Raw genomic sequence first — 18,089 nt, 5'->3', positions numbered from 1 at the left:
CTGCGTAAAGCGGGAGCCTTGTGCACTGGGTACGACCTATCTTGTAGTTGCTAATAAAAAAAGCCTTATAAGATTTGAGAAATGTGGGGTGTATTATACATGTGAGGTTTATTCAACAATTTGCGGGGTGTTAGTATAATAAGCCTTTACAAAATCACACTATATTATATATTAATTACAACAGATATTTCATTCATCGAGAAAATGATATTACAAATACATATCATGAAGAACTCAACCTTAAAAAGATCCTTACAAACTAGATTTAAGATAGGCTGGTACTAGAAATAGATCATCTTTTTAGATCATATTTTATAACATCACATGAAGTGCTGTTGCTGATCGTCAATCCTAAAACACAGTGAGCTGAATATTAAAACTTTAACAACTAATAATTAGTGAATTGTTACTAGCATTTCAACATGTTCATTATTTTGGCGCGATTGTTAATCAAAAGCTTGTTTAGGGAACCAGTAAGCTCCATTAAATGACTCGATGAAACGACATAGACATGCGTTCCGCCATATCGAAACTTCTAGGTTTGCTTGGCAAAAACGACACACACAACACACAACTCAGCTCGCATAATTACTAATAGGCCACCGTGGCCTGTGTCTCTGCCGCGCCAAAAAAAAAAAAAGAAGGTAAAAATACGAAGCCGAAGGCGTACTTCTTCCTATGAAACTTCCGCACACTTCCTCTCTCTAACGAAGCCGCCACAGCAACAGCTGCCGCGGCGGCGGCCGCCCGATCAGCTAGGGCTCTGGTGGATTTTATCGAATCTTCTCCGACGAAGAAAGAGTTCTCAAAGCCCCTAGCCTAATCCCCATTACTTAGGTAATTTACTATTTTCGTGCCATCGCTTCCATCACAACCCCTCTCTGTGCACTTCCACTTCTTCAGTACGCCGACGCTCTTCGAATCTACTGTCGTTTGTATTTCTCGGTTGATTGAAATCTCTGCGCGTGAAAAGCGAAGTTATTTACGGTTTTGCCATTGCATCAGTCGCTGGCTTAAGCCAAAAGCTTGATGGAATCTGTGGCTGATTGAAAGATAGGAAAAGTTTGATTCGTGTTTGCCACTAATCGTTTGAATATTTTCTGGTTTTGCCACATCTGTTGATAGTTTCTATTGAGCGATTACGGTTTTGGGTTTTGGGTTTTGGTCTGCAGTTTCAATGGCCAAAGTTGCAGCAGGAATCGATCACCCTGTTGGCCAAACCGCAGTCCGAATTGTTGTGGCCGGAGACCGTGGCACCGGGAAATCCAGCTTGATTGTGACTGCTGCCACCGAGAACTTCCCGGCAAATGTGCCTCCGGTGCTGCCCCCTACAAGGCTGCCTGAAGATTTCTACCCTGAACGCGTTCCCATCACCATTATCGACACATCATCTCGGTATGAATTCTGTAGTTGACATAGGAAATGATCTGTTTATTTGCTGATGCGGTTTGAAATGTAGATGTTGCATTGTATGTGGGTTTAAAGATTTTACATGGTTTTGGTTGTGGTGTCTTCCAGAACGGGTTGGAAAGGAAGAGTGAATTAGGTCATAAGTTTCCTATTTTTTTTCCGGCCCGACCAAATAAGGGGTTATGTCATATTGGTCAGTCTTTCTTCTGCTGATATCTTTAGTACGATGTTGAATTGCTTTATCTGTTTACTCAATCAGAGCAGAGGATATTAATAAAGTTGCTGAAGAGTTGAAACGGGCTGATGCAGTTGTGCTTACTTATGCATGTAATCAGCCTCAGACACTTGATCGATTGAGTACATTTTGGCTTCCAAAACTTCGTCAACTAGAGGTGTGTGGTTGCTTCTTTTCGTCACTGCACCCATTCATCTCCAAAAGTTTAACACGCGCCTTTTTTCGGACAAAAAGAAGAAAAAAAAACCTGATGAAAGGAAACCTTAATCTTGAAAGTATAATATTCGTTGTGAAAATGAAGCCTAATAATTTCACTGCTTCGATGATCTGTTTGAAAAGTTGTTTGATATGGAGGTTAATGGAGCAACACTTGTCTTGTAGCATGTACTTATGATGGGAAAATGTGAAATTTAATGAGCAGGTAAAGGTACCTGTTATAGTGGTGGGTTGTAAGCTAGATTTGAGAGATGAGAACCAACAGGTGAGCCTCGAACAAGTGATGTCACCAATAATGCAACAGTTTCGGGAGATTGAAACTTGCATCGAATGTTCAGCATTTAAACATATTCAGGTATGCAGTAATGACTCCTATTTTTCAAGTTTCCTTTTGTTGGTTAGTATATCAACTTTTTGTGAATTTAACGTGCACCATATGATGTGTTACATTTATTCATACTTTCCACGCATTTCTATGAACTACCTGTCTGCAACATTCACTAAAAGTCTAAAATGTCAGTTAAAATGGCTACAAGAACCTAATGCCATCTTTAGTATATCCTGAATTCAATGTATGATTTTGTTGACCAAAACAATAATTCAATTGATGGTTTTTGTTGCAAGTAGTGTTGTTATTTTGGCATGGACACTAATTCTTGGACTCCATATGATCAATATCTTTCTGTTTGCAGATTCCGGAGGTTTTCTACTATGCACAAAAAGCCGTGCTTCATCCAACGGGCCCATTATTCGATCAGGAAACACAGACTTTAAAGGACCAATGTGTGCGAGCCTTGAAGCGGATATTCATTCTTTGTGATCATGATAGGGATGGTGCCCTCAGTGATGCAGAGCTGAATGATTTCCAGGTTCTTTTTTTTCTAGTTTGCAGTATTCTTGTTCTATTCTTAACTTTTGTTCCAAAGTCCTAGTGTTCTATGTGATTATTTGATATGATCTTATAGCTGTATTTTTGAATCTCCTAAGCTGAACTCATGGTAATTTGTTCTCGAGATTCATGAACAATTCAATGCTTATTCTGAACAGGTTAAATGTTTCAATGCTCCATTACAACCTTCTGAAATTGTGGGTGTTAAGAGGGTCGTGCAAGAAAAATTACCAGAAGGAGTCAATGAACATGGGCTTACATTGACAGGGTTTCTTTTTCTTCATGCACTATTCATAGAGAAGGGACGTCTAGAGACAACGTGGACTGTCCTTAGGAAGTTTGGATACAATAATGATATAAAGCTTGCAGATGAACTAATCCCATCTCTCCCTAAACGAAGTCCTGATCAGGTAACATCAATTGAGTTATGATTTCTATTCTGTGCTGCAATCAGTGATGAGATGGTTTTATTACTGGCTTAGATTTTATATTGAAGTGAAGTAAAACATTCATTGAGTTTTGAGTAATCATTTTCCAAAGTTTTGTAACTCATTCGTGTTCATTTTACAACTCAGTTCTTTATTTTGGTAAAAATTGATTATTCAAGTGCTAGAGTCCTATTTACTAAGTACCTTATAATGACCATTTTGAATCAACTCGGAGGCCCAGAGCTAGCTTCCTGCTGTTATCTACCTATGCTTGTGTCAACACTGAGCCCTATATTTGATTTTCCATAATCGTGCTACTTAAAGTGATCTTTGTGAGATTATTTTGTGAATTATATCCATTGTTCTAAGTATGTGCTACAAGTTTTTAGTTTCCTTTTAGATTTTCTGTAGATGTTTCATGTTGATGTACTTGGTTGTCATGTGGGCAGAGTGTGGAGCTGACAAATGAGGCAATTGAGTTTCTGAAGGCTAACTTTGACTTGTTTGGCGGTGATGGTGTATGTATTAGTACTCATCCTTCTTAAATGCTACATTCTCTATTACATTGTTGATTAGTTTTCAATATTTTGTGTCATCAAGGATCTTCATTGTGATTCACTTTATATAAAAGTCTCTGAAAAAAAAGATCTTCACCGTGACCTAACCTTACAACCTCTTAGGTGCCTTAGTTGTTCTCCTAGTTCTTATAATCTTGAACCTATATGTTCTTTTCACCAGGATGGGGCCCTCCGACCACGTGAACTTGGAGAACTATTTTCTACTACTCCAGCAAGGTAATTTTTATTTATTATAATCATTTCTGTTTCCATTTTTTTTAGTTCATTGCAACTAGTTTGTTTCTTTACCATGAGAGATAATGTTTGCAGTTGTGTTTCCCATGGTCTTTGTTCATATGTTGTTCTGATGTAAGAGCGTTAAAGCTCATGATATTAGAAAATAGAAACTCAAAAGTTTACCTAAATGTTGGTTTTCAGTTAAAAGTTTGGTCAGTAGAAGCTTCATAGTTCATAATGATGTTCAGAGCTTGAAATAGTATCAACTTTCTCAATCTAGTTTATTATAATCCCTAGTTTTGAAGATCTTGGCATGTTTTGATTTTTGGCGTTTGAAATTTCAGCCCGTTTAGTGAATTTCCATCTAAGGATGCTGCATTTGGAGGGTTATCACTTGATGGATTATTGTCACAGGTAATATATGCCTATTTCTCTCTCTCTCTCTCTCTCCCTGTGTTGGGGCAGGGGAGGATTATGCTCATTTTTCTTGATTCACGTTAAATATTTGTCATTCAACTCTCAATTTATATGTTTGTATGGATTTTTACTTGCATAGACATTCATAGTCATGTTGGCACTTTATTACATGCATTACAAACAGTTGTTATTCTTTTATGTGCACAACTAACTTTATGACAAATATGCATATTTTCAGTGGGCCCTCATGACACTCTTAAACCCAGCTTCTACTATGGAGAATCTGATATACATTGGTTATCCTGGTGAGGTTTCATCCGCAATCCGTGTGACTAGGAAGAGGCGTGTAGATCGCAAGAAGCAGCAATCGGAAAGAAATGTTTTCCAATGCTTTGTCTTTGGTCCAAAGAAGGCTGGGAAGTCTGCATTATTGGATTCTTTTCTTGGAAGGTCTGATTCAGATGGTTTCTCCAGTTGACTTTGATTTTGTGAATTAAATTATGCAATTTTTTTTTACAATAACTGGAACTGCAGGCCATTTTCTGAAACTTATAATCCAACCACTGAGAAGCGTTATGCGGTTAATGTTGTTGATCAACCTGGGGTAAGTAATACTACATGAAGCGCCTTGTGTCTTGACAATTACATGGAATAAACTTACACTGGCTAGGTTATTAAAGTATTATCTCATCGCCAAATTTTGTTAAATGCATGCTATTTACCCCAATTTTTTACTACTAAGTAATTCTGTATGCTTTCAACTATAGTTTGACTGATGAGCTAAATTTTGTGTGAGGTCTATTATTAGTCCTTTCAGTGGTTTGTCTGACTTTTTAGTATATACACAGGGACCCAAGAAAACCCTAATAATGAGAGAAATTCCTGAAGATGGAGTTGAGAAATTTCTCAGAAATAAAGAGGCTTTGGCTGCGTGTGACATAGCTGTGTTTGTTCACGACAGGTAAGCAGAAGCCTAAAATGGGTGTTTAATGTTTGTTAAATCATGTTACTCTTCTGTTATCTACCATGCTAGTACAATTTAGGTCGTTGTTTCTCTTCTCATTTGTAAGGTCCAAGTTTCTGTTTCCTGATTTGAAAATTTCATGGGATTTGTCTTTTCCTATTTGGTTTTTATTTGTGAAGCCATAATCTATAATACAAAAGGTAAATTTCTGATATTTAAATTGCTGGAAAATTTATCGTTAGACATAAACATGTGAAATAGAAAAAGATCCAAGTTTACAGATATTCGTGTAAGTTTCCAGGATGGCAAAAGCACCTTGTTGTCAACAAACGTAAAAACAGAAAAGTAGATTGTTGACAATGACTTATATTTGGGAATTATACACGGACATGTTTATTTACCTTTCTCTTTAACTGCTGCCTGTAGTTGACAATCAATTTTAGGTTGACTCAGAGCATTACTTTGACATGAGTACATTTCTTTACCTAATATTTTACTGTTATTTATACCTCTTTAATATTTGGTGTCCTTTTCCTTGTTAGTTCTGATGAGTCATCCTGGAAGAGAGCAACTGAGTTGCTGGTAGAAGTTGCTAGTCATGGTGAGACTACTGGCTTTGAGGTACCTTGCCTCATTGTTGCAGCTAAAGTTGATCTGGATGCATTCCCATCGGCCATTCAACATTCGACGAGGGTATGTCTATTTATACATTGACCATTTTTTTCTTTGCTTATCTTTTTGTAAGTAAAATGAATTACCTGATCAATTATTAGTTCTGGTTACAACTATTCCTGAAAGTTTGAACTTTTAAGATGTGGACCAACTATTTTCTGTATTCTAATACGTTATCAGTATTGTTGTGCCTTTAGATTTATGTTTGCCCTTTATTTGTAGTATGCTCAGTGTGTAAACGGTTTAATTGTTCTCTCTCTTTCTCTTCCCGTGCGGGGTTAATCAAAATAGTTGAAAACTTTTTGAAGTTTATTTCATTGGTATTCAATGCAAGACACATTTTACAATTTTGACAGCATTTCTTTCTTTGGCCGAGTTAAGTGAAGCTTGTGTGGGTTATTGGGCGTGGTGTTTGAAAGTAGTCCTGGTTGTTTTGAGCTTGGCATTCATTCTTTGGATGGCCAATTTTTATGCACTCGTGCAGGTTAGCCAGGATATGGGAACAGAGGCTCCTATACCTATCAGCGCAAAGTCGGGTGATTTCAACAATGTATTTCGTAAAATTGTAACTGCCGCGGAGCACCCTCACCTGAGCATTCCCGAGACTGAGGCTGGAAGGACCCACAAGCAATACCATAAGATCCTTAACCGATCTCTAATGTTTATTTCAGGTATGATGATCTTTTGAATTTTAATGGTGTCTTTATAAGTTTATACAGTTCTCGCCCTGCTTGATGTCAAACTGAAGTTACTAAAGATATGTGGGCCTAATGGCACATCTGGGGTTCCATGCCCGGTGGATGCATGTCTAAAGCTAACGTACTCACTTTTAGGAGAGCAGATTATGTTAGAAATGCACGTATTCGAATTAAATTTTAGAAATAAACAACGAAAGACGCGGTTATGATTTGTGCTGTGTGATTTACGGAGTTTGTGTGTTCTCTTCGCAGTGGGAGCCGCAGTGGCCATGGTTGGAGTGGCGGCTCACCGAGTCTATGCTGCGAGGAGGAATGCCTCCGGTTAAACAATTAAGGATGAAGTTCCCGTTGAGTTTATCCGTTGCGACCGCTAGTTGCATTACTGCTTCATAAACTCTTGTAATTTTTTTATTTCGAGATTAAACCTTTGTAACTAACAACAACTAACAAGTGCTATTCTTTTGATCATCGGGAATTGTTTGGGTTGTTGTTAGCTTGCGTTGCAAGGGATTGGCGCAAGTGCACAACTTGTTAGTCACAATGTGTAGAGAGGATTCATATTGGGGGTAAGGGAGAAAATGTCGTGTCAAGAGGAAAGAGAGTAAAGGGCAAAAAATTGAAAACATTTTGTGCTCTTTAGTTGGTTTAATGTATATCTTTTGATTTGTCGATTCATTCAATCTGTAAGCTAAAAATAAATTAGAGTATGTACAGGAACATACGGAATGTGCATAAATCACTTATCAAACTTGGATAAATCAATGTTGTATGAAATAATAACTTCAGAAAATAATATAATCTTCTAATTTCAACTCGGTACTGTGTACGTAACCACCTTGCTAAATAAATGAGATAATTTTTTTTTTCTTAAAAATCCTTTAAAGCGTAGCTGATATATAAAATAATAATTGATGAAATATGACATAAAATTCATTTGGAGTTTTATTTTAGGGAGAAAAGTCCCTCACAAAACTTTTTTTAATCGAAATATGTCCTCAAATGAATTTTAATAATAAGATGCATAATACTTGACATAATTAAATAAAACAATTCTTTTGAGCGGATAATGCATGCATTGGTAGTCGGTGTTTAATCTAATTTTTTTTTAGCAATAAGTTGGATGCCAATTTTGGTAATTTTTTTTCTTTTTTTGGATCAAGGTAATCTACGTGATTAAGGTAATAGTTTTAATTACTTGAAAATTAAGTAAATGTGGTACTAATAATATGTTTTCAGCACCATAATATTATTGTGCACATATATGTATTAAAAAACATAAATTCCATCACTGTTCCAACGGAAACAGATTTTTAATAAGCTTGCCGTTGTCACTTCATGTATCGTTGTTTTCTTTACGATCTTTAAAAAAATTAAATGTACATTTATGTCGAAAAATATTCACTTAAGAGTCAAATCTTCTTCTCTCCTCCCATGATTATTTTTCTTTTAAGTTCTCTCACTTTCAATAATAATAATTATGACAGAATTTATTAAGCATCAAACTCGTTATCTATGTCGTTGTAAGCATATATCTTTTCAAAGAATACAAATTTAAACAACGTTTTAAAAAGCTCTCCATACGCGCGTGGGGATGAAATCATATATATAAGCAAATATATCTTCTCCAACGTCCAGCCATGCAAACCTTCCTAATAAAACCCTTTTTCCATATACGTCAAATAGCCCTTCAAACCTCTCTCTCTCTCTCTCTCCCCCTCATACAACACCAAATACAAATGCTTTATCCTTCACCAGATTATGTGAACATGGCTTCCAAGTTTTCTTCCTCCCCCTCCTCCTCCTATTCCAAACAACGAGTAGTCCCCTTGGTTCTCTATCTAATTATGCTCTCTCTATTCTTCCTATGCCTAATGGTCTCGTATAGTTTTCGTCCCACCGAGTCGAACAATTCAGCTACCATTCGACACGAACAGGTTATCAAGAACAAAACTGAGAATGCGGACTGGTTCGTTGCCATTTCCAAACGATTCAAAATCAAGGGTAGAAAAATTAAGGTAGGTTTGGTCAATGTAGATGAACATATTCATCGTCAGCTCCGAGGACTATCAAATGTAGAGGCAGTCTCAGTGGCATTCGAACGCGTAGCTAGGGATCGAAAATGGGAGGACTATTTTCCCGAATGGGTTGACGAAGACGAGGAACGGGGGAAACCAAAGTGTCCGGAAATCCCAATTCCTAAGCTGGAGAATTACGAGGGCATCGATGTGGTACTGGCCAAGGTTCCATGTGGAGCAAATAGGACGAGTGACAAGGAAGGGATTAGGGATGTGTTTAGATTACAAGTTAATTTGGTGGTGGCTAATCTCGTGGTGGGGAGAGGGTGGATGAAGCCTGATGCTCATCGGACGGTGTATGTTGTGTTTATCGGGGCTTGTGGACCGATGGTGGAGATTTTCAGATGTGATGATCGTTTGATGCATAGAGGGAATTATTGGGTTTATAGGCCTAATATTGTGAGATTGAAACAAAAGGTGCATATGCCTTTTGGATCTTGCCAAATTGCTCCGGGTTATGCAGAAACAGGTACTAATTAACTAACAATTTACTAGTTTAATCACCATTATTGGGTTCGTTACTGTATTCTTTGTTCCACTTTGTCTTGTGAAATTTCAATTCAGTTCACAACACGGTACCCCTAAACTTTAGTTTGTGCGAATATCCTTTTGCCGTTAGTCACGTCAATTATTTCATCAAAAGTGAGTTATTTTCATTTATTTTATAGCAAAGATGTAAGTTTCAGTCCTTACTTTTCGTCCTGAAACTCAATTATCAAAATTCTAAGTACTACTTTTTTGTGGATGTACCATTGTGACGAAATTGACAATTTGGGGATATCGGCACGAATAGATACTTAGGGAGGCCCAACAACAAACTGAAAGTTTCGAGGACGAAGTGGAACAATGGCAAAAGTGTAGAGCATTGCTAAAGTCAGTCTAACTGATTTTATATATAAAAATGTTCACAAATTATTTAGGCTGGTAATTATTTGAATCTGTTGTTGCAGGCAGAGAAATCTGGAGAAAATACATGCTAGAAACAAGCTCATGGATTCCATACGAGAAGCGTAGACTTGCCTATGTCACAATCCTGCACTCCTCAGAAGCCTATGTGTGTGGTGCAATAACCCTAGCTCAAAGCATCAGACAAACCAACTCCACCAAAGACCTAGTCCTCCTTGCAGACGACTCCATCACTCCTAAATCCATCCAAGGCCTAACCGCGGCCGGATGGAATATCAAGCGAATCCAAAGAATCCGAAGCGCATCTGCGCAAAAAGGATCCTACAACGAGTGGAACTACAGCAAACTCCGGGTGTGGCAGCTCACGAAGTATGACAAGGTCATTTTCATCGACGCGGACCTTCTAGTCCTCAAGAACATTGACAGTTTCTTCGTGCACCCGCAGCTGTCAGCCGTGGGGAATAACAAGATGTTATTCAACTCCGGCTTGATGGTCGTGGAGCCATCGAACTGCATGTTCGAATACCTAATGCGAAAAACGTTCACAATTGAGTCATACAACGGCGGCGATCAGGGTTTTTTGAATGAGATTTTTACTTGGTGGCATAGGTTGCCTTGGAGGCTAAATGCACTAAAATATTTTGAGGGACCAAAAGCTGCAAATCATGAGATGCCTGAGGACCTGTATGCATTACATTACTTGGGGTTCAAGCCTTGGGTGTGTTACAAAGATTATGACTGCAACTGGGAAGGGAATGGCAGCAGCGTCTTCGCGAGCGATTCGGCTCACGAAAAATGGTGGAAAATGTACGATCAGATGCCAAAGGAGCTAAAATCTTACTGTGGTTTGACGAAGAAAATGGATAAAGATTTGAAGAAGAGGAGAGTGAAAGCAGCTAAGGCTAATTTTTCTGATGGACATTGGAAAATTGAGATTAAGGACCCAAGACAGCATCATTTATATATGTAGTCCTTGCTTTTATTTTGATATAATTTCTTGTGTACTTTTATGTAATTCTGTTTGGTGTATTGGCTTCCAAAGAACAAGATACAAACAATAGCCAAGCTTATTGATAAATTTTTCATTATGACCGGAATATGGGTACGATATCACATATATTTTATATAAGCGATGAGAAATTTTAATATTTAAGTTATTAACTTTTTAACATACATATCCACCATTTGTATAGTAATACGTAGTGTACCATTTTGTATTCCGATCACACTGAAAAATCTCTCAAGCTTATCTCACTAAGTGGGATCGGTTTTATGATTTCTAGAACGTCAATGCGTTTAGTTTTGTGCCAGGTGTTTCGTTAGCTCCAAGTACACCATATTTCTTTTTAAAGTCTATTTCCAAGTTTTCTTAAGTCTTTCTCTACTTCTTTTGAGTTGAGCCTCCTTCTCTCGGCTAAAGGACAAGATAATTGTGAATGAATATCAAAAGCAAATTTATTTATTTATTTTTAGTTCAAAAGATCAATGTCGACTATATTGATACTAATGAACTACATTAGCTACTGAGAGCAAATGCAAAGGATTATAATGCAACGTATGTTTTATTTGCTGTCTTATTCAACTATATTTGTTTCTGTAATTTATAAACTAAAATAACAAAGAAAATTACCGAATTAAAAACACAATGGCTAAATTGTTTACTTCACTAACCTTAAATCACAAATCTTTTCAAATTTTGGATGCATTGAAAATTAGAAAATAAACGTTTTAACTAGCAAACCATCATGACTTATATGCTCCCCATGATCCATTTATATAATATAAAGCAAACCGACCAAACAATGGCTTACCTAGTAACTTTTCCTTAGCTTTATTGGTTGAGTTTGAATAGATTTTAGGTTGAGCCCACCCAAATTGCTCCTGGAGTTTAGGATAATGATTTAACATTATTTTGTTTGGAATCCGGATCCTTTTTGTAAGAATCCGGGAATCCGTGAATCGTGTCCGTTCATCGTATATCATGCGGTCAGAAATCATTTTAAATATTTTTATTTAAAATTAAACACAAACAGTATACACGATTCACAGATCTCCAGGAACCTCACCAAAAAGATCTAGAGAGAGGATCTTGTTGGTTTTGTTTGAACTTACACAGCAATTAGCTGAGAATAATAATTTTCACACTTTTATTTTCTCATTTATTTTTAAAATAAAGAAAAAAAAACGAGAGTGCAAATGAGTGAAAAAAAGTGTGGACATCATTTTCTTATCTTTTATTTTAAAACGTAAAAGATGAAGATTGAAATTTATACATATTTTGGATATCTGACATAAAAGAAAACATGTTAATTTTGTTGGAAAAGAACAACTTGTACGACATAGATTCAGTTTTATATGTCTTAATGTCATGTACAAAAACTTATACGTGATATTGTACTATTGGCCTGAATTTGCCGCAATGACGTCATATCTGTTTTTATGTAAGTCCTCTTATTGGGAGACAAAATAGAAAAACTTAATTATATAGTACAATTTTAACAAAAAATAAACTAGGGAGGAAATGCATATTATTTTATTTTCATTTATTATTTTTCAAAAAACTCCTCCACCTTTTTCCCTCCTCTCTCTCTCCTCTCTCTCTCTCTCTCTCTCTCTCTCTCGCTCCTCCAAAGTTTCTCACTCTACTCTGCTGCCGACCAAATGAAACCCCAAACCAACAGGAGAACGTAAACGCTTTCTCAATCAAACCACAGAAACACTCACAGAGAAGGAAATGCAAGATATATTCGGATCAGTCCGCCGATCACTGGTGTTCCGCACAGCATCGGAGAACGAGGACTCCCCAGGAGGAACCCTAGTCGACAGGATCAATTCCTGCATTCGGAAATCCAGAGTCTTCTCGAAGCCCTCGCCGCCGCTTCCATTGCCGGCAATGGCGAAGGAAAACGCACCTCCGATCCGGTGGCGCAAGGGCGAGTTGATCGGCTGCGGTGCCTTTGGGCGTGTGTATATGGGAATGAATCTTGATTCCGGAGAGCTTCTTGCTGTTAAACAGGTCCACTTTTTTGTTCTATTTAGTTTTCTGCTGCTTTCGGCATTGTTTTTAGGATCTGAGTTTGTTTCTGCTCTTTTCGGTTGTTAATTCCGTCTGGGTTTTGTTAATTTGTTCTGCTTTGCTTTGGGTTTCAAATTCTAAGCTTGATTCTATATATGGATTTTCATCTGGAGTTGGTGCTGGAGCTGTTTCTAATCAGATTAGATTTCCCCCCAATTTTCGCCTCGGAGTTGATTTTCGTTGTTAGGTTTTGGCCAAGTATTGTTTCCGAGTTTGTTTTTTGAATTATGTTGGAGTTTTCAGTTGACTAGTTTCATAGTTTCATAGCTAGCTTAGTCGAGGATTTGGTTCAGAGTATGATTCTGATACAGTTGTTGCTTCTTTGCAGGTTCTGATTGCTGCAAATAGTGCTTCAAAGGAGAAAGCACAGGTTTGATTTGAACTCTTGTCTTACTGTATATTTAGGTTTTTCAAGTTATATATGCCATTAGTTATGGTGATTTTGATGCTGAGGATCAGTATCGAGTCTCCACCACCTCTCACTTCCATTAATGCACATAGTTGGATGAGCCCAAAGTCAAAGATCCTAGAATTGTAGAGAGGTTTCAAAGCTGGTCAGTTTTCAGACCCATTGATGCTAGCTTGCTATAAAAGGAATCGTACTTCCATTCTTGGGTACTCACAGGATGTGGTGAGTATTAGGTGCTATTCAGGTGTGGGAGAGCAAGCACAAGTGTCACTCTAAGTGTGTGAGCCTTTACGTGCCCATAGGAAGTGAATTTAATGGATAGCTGCCATCTATTTTAGGTGTTTGTGCACGTGTTGTTTAAGGTGGATGAGGTGTACGAGTGGATGTTGTGTATGAAAAGTGTTACGAATTCTGTTTTATATATCTATACTTGTACATTTAACTTTCTGCAACAATGTTCGGTATTTTTTGGACATCTAAAACAGTTTTTTTTTTATGATTTTGCCTAGTATTACAGTGGATATCTTATCTTTTTAGTTTCTTATAATTTGTTGATTAATGGTTTTAACGCTACAAGTAGGCTCACATCAAGGAGCTTGAGGAAGAAGTGAAGCTTCTAAAGAATCTGTCTCATCCGAACATCGTTGTGAGTAGGACTGCCCTGTGTCTATATCACCTCTTGAAGTATAACACTTTTCTGACCCTGTACTTGGTTTTGGGTTTTAGAGATATTTGGGTACAGTGAGGGAAGAGGACACCTTAAATATTCTGTTGGAATTTGTCCCTGGTGGATCCATATCATCGCTTTTGGGGAAATTTGGATCTTTTCCTGAGGCTGTAAGTTCTTGCCAACTAACTTTGTATCTTGTATTTGTTTTAAATTCTAAACTATACAATCTTTAACTTTGTATCTTGTATTTGTTTTAAATTCTAAACTATACAATCTTTTTTGAGCAGGTTATAAGAACCTACACCAACCAGTTGTTATTGGGGCTAGAATATTTACACAAAAATGGAATCATGCACAGGGACATTAAGGTAGGGACCCCCCCAGCGTAACTGCAAATGATATGCATGTAAAGAATGTTTCTCACTTTCTCCTGACCTTTTTCTTGTAAGTGCCTAATACGTATCTCCTATTAACTTTCAGGGAGCAAATATCCTTGTTGATAATAAGGGATGCATCAAACTTGCAGATTTTGGGGCATCCAAACAGGTCGTAGAGCTGGTACATAAATTTCTTGGCTTCATTTCTCTTTAGAGGCGTTGTATTATTATTTTTATGCTTGGTTACATGTATAATGCATTTTCTATCAAATTGAGAGGTGCGTGTTGCAGGCAACCATTTCTGGGGCTAAGTCTATGAAGGGTACACCATACTGGATGGCTCCTGAAGTTATTCTCCAGACTGGTCATAGCTTGTAAGAACTATTACCATTGTAGCATCTACTTGATTTCAAGCATGCTACGATTATGACATGCCATTTCTCTATTATCTTGGGTTATCACTATAGTAGTGATTCCTAAATAGTGACCACAATTTTGCATTATCTATTCTTTCTATCCTGGATAAGTATGAATATTGACATATAAGAATAACTCTCCAGCTCGGCTGATATATGGAGTGTTGGATGTACTGTGATTGAGATGGCCACTGGAAAGCCTCCTTGGAGCCAACAGTACCAAGAGGTAATTATTCTGCTAATTCTTTAATCTTCTAAGAAAATTTTTCCCTTGCTTGTTGCACTAATGGTATTGTTTTTCTAGGTTGCTGCTCTCTTCCATATAGGGACAACAAAGTCTCATCCACCAATCCCTGAGCATCTTTCCTTTGAGGCAAAAGATTTTTTGCTAAAATGTCTGCAAAAGTATGCTACTGTTCTTGTCTTTTTAAATCATTGTAATTGGAATTCACTCTCCAAGATATGTGTTGCATTTACCTGTTCCATTTATTTTATAAATATGATTCTTGTGGAGAAATCAATTTAATCTCACATTCTAGATAGAGAGATAGAGGAATGGGTCAATCGATGTATGATGTTCTGAGTTTATGTTTACTTTGGTCCTATGGCAGGGAACCACATTTGAGGTCGGTGGCATCTGAGTTGCTTCAGGTAAGTTAAATCTCAATTATTTTTCTTGAGTTTCTTTTCCTGTAATATATCTTGCATATTGTCTACATCTACTTCAATATGTTTGTTGGATTTGGCTGGCGATGCTCAAGCCAACCCCTATATCTTAACAAGTTCTTACACTCTTTCAACTATGTGCAGCATCCATTCGTAACTGGGGAACATATGGAATCTCATCCTGTTTTTCGTACTTCTGTCATGGTATTGAGTGAGGTGTTGGAAAATGTTGTGTTTGTTTTTCACCATTTAAATCTTTTTAGTGACGCTTAACTTGCTATCATCAGGAAGATTCAGAACTCCGATCTCCATCATATTCTCCCAACCTGCACACCTTGTAAGTATTACAATTATGCTTCTTTGGAACTTGCAAAATCAGAAAATGGTTGCTATGACTTTTTGGAGCCTTTTGACATGGTAGCATCAATTTTGTTGCAGTGAGATGTCAACTTGCCCCGATTCAGATGATATGTGTAATTTGGGCAGTTTGCAACACTCAACTACACATCCTAACGAGTTCCTGGAAAGCAGACCCATTTGGGGAAGAAACAGCTGTGATGATGACATGTGTCAGATTGATGACAAAGACGATACTATGGTGGGCGAAGTAAAGCTCGGTTCTTCTTTGATGCTTGGCAACATCAAGGTAAATGAATTTGAGCCCTCATGAGTTATATAAGTTTTAATCATTCAAGAAATTCAGAAACTAACTGTTTGCATGCTATTCTGTTGTGTTAGAGTTTTAACCCAATGTGCGAACCCACTGATGATGAGTCGGTGTGCAAGTTTGGTGGAAATTTAGAAAAAGAACAAAACGGAACGGATCTGGATACCACTCACCAAATTGATTTTCCTGCCGGAAACTGCGGAACAATTGGAGACGGAGATAAAGGTTTTTCATTTCCTTGCGGTGCATCACTTGTGGAGGAAGATGATATACTTACTGAATCAAAAATCACGGCATTTTTGGATGAGAAGGTACAGTTTTGGTTGGAGTCAGGATTAGGTGTCTTCTATGTTTGTGAAGTCATACTTTTGTAAATTTTGGTTTGGACTTGATTATTCTGAACTGTGTGGTTGTTCAAAATCTCAGGCCCTAGAACTAAAAAAGCTGCAAACGCCATTATTTGAAGAGTTCTACAACAGCTTGAATGTAATTTGCTCTCCAAATTTTGCGGATAACTCGCCTGATGAACGCACCTCAAGGTACTTGAAATTACCTCCCAAAAGTAGATCACCTAGTCGGGGAGTAGCTGATGCTCTTATTACTGGAAGCCCTGGGAGCAATGCCAGGCGCGTTTCAAATATTGGCAATGCAAATGTTCAAATTGCACAGGACATGCCATCACCTCCACGCAGTCAGCAAGAGCCAGGCAGTCCAAGGTCAGTTCATGTCATTTGATTGTTTTTTTTCTTTCCTTTCTTGCTACCCTTTTGAGTAACCTGATATATGATACTTCTCACAGTATAAGCTCCTCTGAAAGAGAGAGGAAGTGGAAAGAAGAGCTTGATCTTGAGCTTGCAAGAAAGCGAGGTAGAGTTTTCTTTTCCTCGTGTGGTTTCTAATTCCCACTATATAGGGTTATTATAGCAGCTGCCTTTTGTGCTCCGTCATATCTGTTAAAGTTTGAAGGACTGTCTGCATTCTGGGGTTACAACCATTTTAAGCTTTTATGTTGATTGACGTGAATAGTCCTGAAGTTGTGGGATTTTGATTGGCTTTTGATTTGCCCACAAAGATTATATCTCCATAAATACATATCGTCTGAAGTTTAGTTGTACAAACTTAAGCATATAAACCAACAAACCATCTTATACGTAGTTTAGTGACCGTCACTTAACGTAAAATGCTTTTATCAAATTTCTGTGGTTTTGCAGAGATGATGCGCCAAGCAGGTGTAGGGGGGAAGACATCATCTCCGAAGGATCGAGGTTTAAATAGGCAGAGAGAACGTACTAGGTTTGCTTCTCCAGGCAAATGACGTGGAAGTCAGTCATAGCTTCCTGTTGGGAATTCATCTTTGGAGTTGGAGTTTCAGTCTTAGCAGTAAAATGTCTCTGGTTCTCCGGCTTTCCGGAATCCAGCTCCACAGTGCTGCAACATCTGATTCGTCCAAATTCAATGCCTCTTTGTGCAACCACCACCTATAGTGAGTGGTATTGCTTGTGTGTCCTACCAAAGGCCAAGCTACTGTAAGCATGCCTGTATAAAATTGTTGGATGCGAATGTATTCTTTTTGGGGCGGGGGAATTATACATGTTTTCGTGTTTGGTATCCGGTGCATAGAAATTGTATTATTGATTTAGTACTCTGGATCCTATGGCACAGGATAGTATAGAATGCCACTTTTGATGTGTGCTTCTGATTTTTGTGATTGATAGAGAGAATGGTTCATGTTTGTAGTAATCTCGGTCTCTTGGTCTCTCGCTCTCTCTGTCTCTGTCTCTCTCTCTGTCTCTCTCTCTCTCTGACCTAACTAGCTAAAACAGTAACTACCCAGAAAGAACAGCCTACAAAAGGCCACCAAAATAAACTTGGAGGACAAGGAAGGCCATCCTTGTTCAGAACAAAAACCAGGGAGAGTGGTCGTCCATTGACCTGACAAAGAAGCAACACAGTGAGCCGCAACACACTGGTCGTCCATTCCCCAGCTCTTTCGATGTCACCATTCAGGCTCTTGATACAGAGATTGTACAAAGTTTACAGATACAAGTGATAGTGAGGGGAGCGGGAATCTAAGGACTTCGAGTGTAGGGGTGAAGGCTCTTAA

At 37.9% G+C, this 18,089-nt stretch overlaps 3 protein-coding genes across 4 annotated transcripts; all 3 read left to right on the top strand.

Annotated features, from left to right (window-relative positions):
• Window positions 1-605: 605 nt before the first annotated feature.
• LOC126619038 (mitochondrial Rho GTPase 1-like) lies at window positions 606-7,398 on the top strand. Its single transcript, XM_050287295.1, has 15 exons — window positions 606-837; window positions 1,173-1,395; window positions 1,670-1,802; window positions 2,067-2,216; window positions 2,554-2,730; window positions 2,909-3,160; window positions 3,628-3,696; window positions 3,917-3,972; window positions 4,317-4,386; window positions 4,628-4,839; window positions 4,924-4,993; window positions 5,238-5,350; window positions 5,896-6,046; window positions 6,510-6,696; window positions 6,976-7,398. The coding sequence occupies exons 2-15, from the start codon at window positions 1,178-1,180 to the stop codon at window positions 7,047-7,049; spliced, it is 1,932 nt and encodes a 643-aa protein (XP_050143252.1). The 5' UTR covers window positions 606-837; window positions 1,173-1,177; the 3' UTR covers window positions 7,050-7,398.
• A 1,038-nt stretch (window positions 7,399-8,436) lies between these two features.
• Window positions 8,437-10,803, top strand: LOC126619037 (putative UDP-glucuronate:xylan alpha-glucuronosyltransferase 4). Its single transcript, XM_050287294.1, has 2 exons — window positions 8,437-9,267; window positions 9,749-10,803. The coding sequence occupies exons 1-2, from the start codon at window positions 8,460-8,462 to the stop codon at window positions 10,672-10,674; spliced, it is 1,734 nt and encodes a 577-aa protein (XP_050143251.1). The 5' UTR covers window positions 8,437-8,459; the 3' UTR covers window positions 10,675-10,803.
• Window positions 10,804-12,268: 1,465 nt separating this feature from the next.
• LOC126619035 (mitogen-activated protein kinase kinase kinase NPK1-like) lies at window positions 12,269-17,725 on the top strand. 2 transcript variants are annotated; one of them, XM_050287291.1, is made up of 17 exons: window positions 12,269-12,720; window positions 13,109-13,150; window positions 13,770-13,835; window positions 13,916-14,026; window positions 14,147-14,227; window positions 14,340-14,405; window positions 14,528-14,610; window positions 14,797-14,878; window positions 14,957-15,057; window positions 15,264-15,303; window positions 15,463-15,522; window positions 15,606-15,655; window positions 15,757-15,964; window positions 16,057-16,296; window positions 16,412-16,701; window positions 16,785-16,852; window positions 17,197-17,725. In XM_050287291.1, the coding sequence occupies exons 1-17, from the start codon at window positions 12,439-12,441 to the stop codon at window positions 17,298-17,300; spliced, it is 1,974 nt and encodes a 657-aa protein (XP_050143248.1). In that variant the 5' UTR covers window positions 12,269-12,438; the 3' UTR covers window positions 17,301-17,725. The 2 variants fall into 2 exon arrangements, with proteins under 2 accessions (XP_050143248.1, XP_050143246.1); XM_050287289.1 differs by having other exon boundaries at window positions 14,340-14,417.
• The last annotated feature ends 364 nt before the right edge of the window (window positions 17,726-18,089 follow it).

Source organism: Malus sylvestris, chromosome 4 (genome assembly GCF_916048215.2).
Source record: "Malus sylvestris chromosome 4, drMalSylv7.2, whole genome shotgun sequence".
Taxonomy (NCBI): Eukaryota; Viridiplantae; Streptophyta; class Magnoliopsida; order Rosales; family Rosaceae; genus Malus; species Malus sylvestris.
Note: the sequence above shows the minus strand (reverse complement) of the source record. Positions and strands in the feature narration are given on the sequence as shown.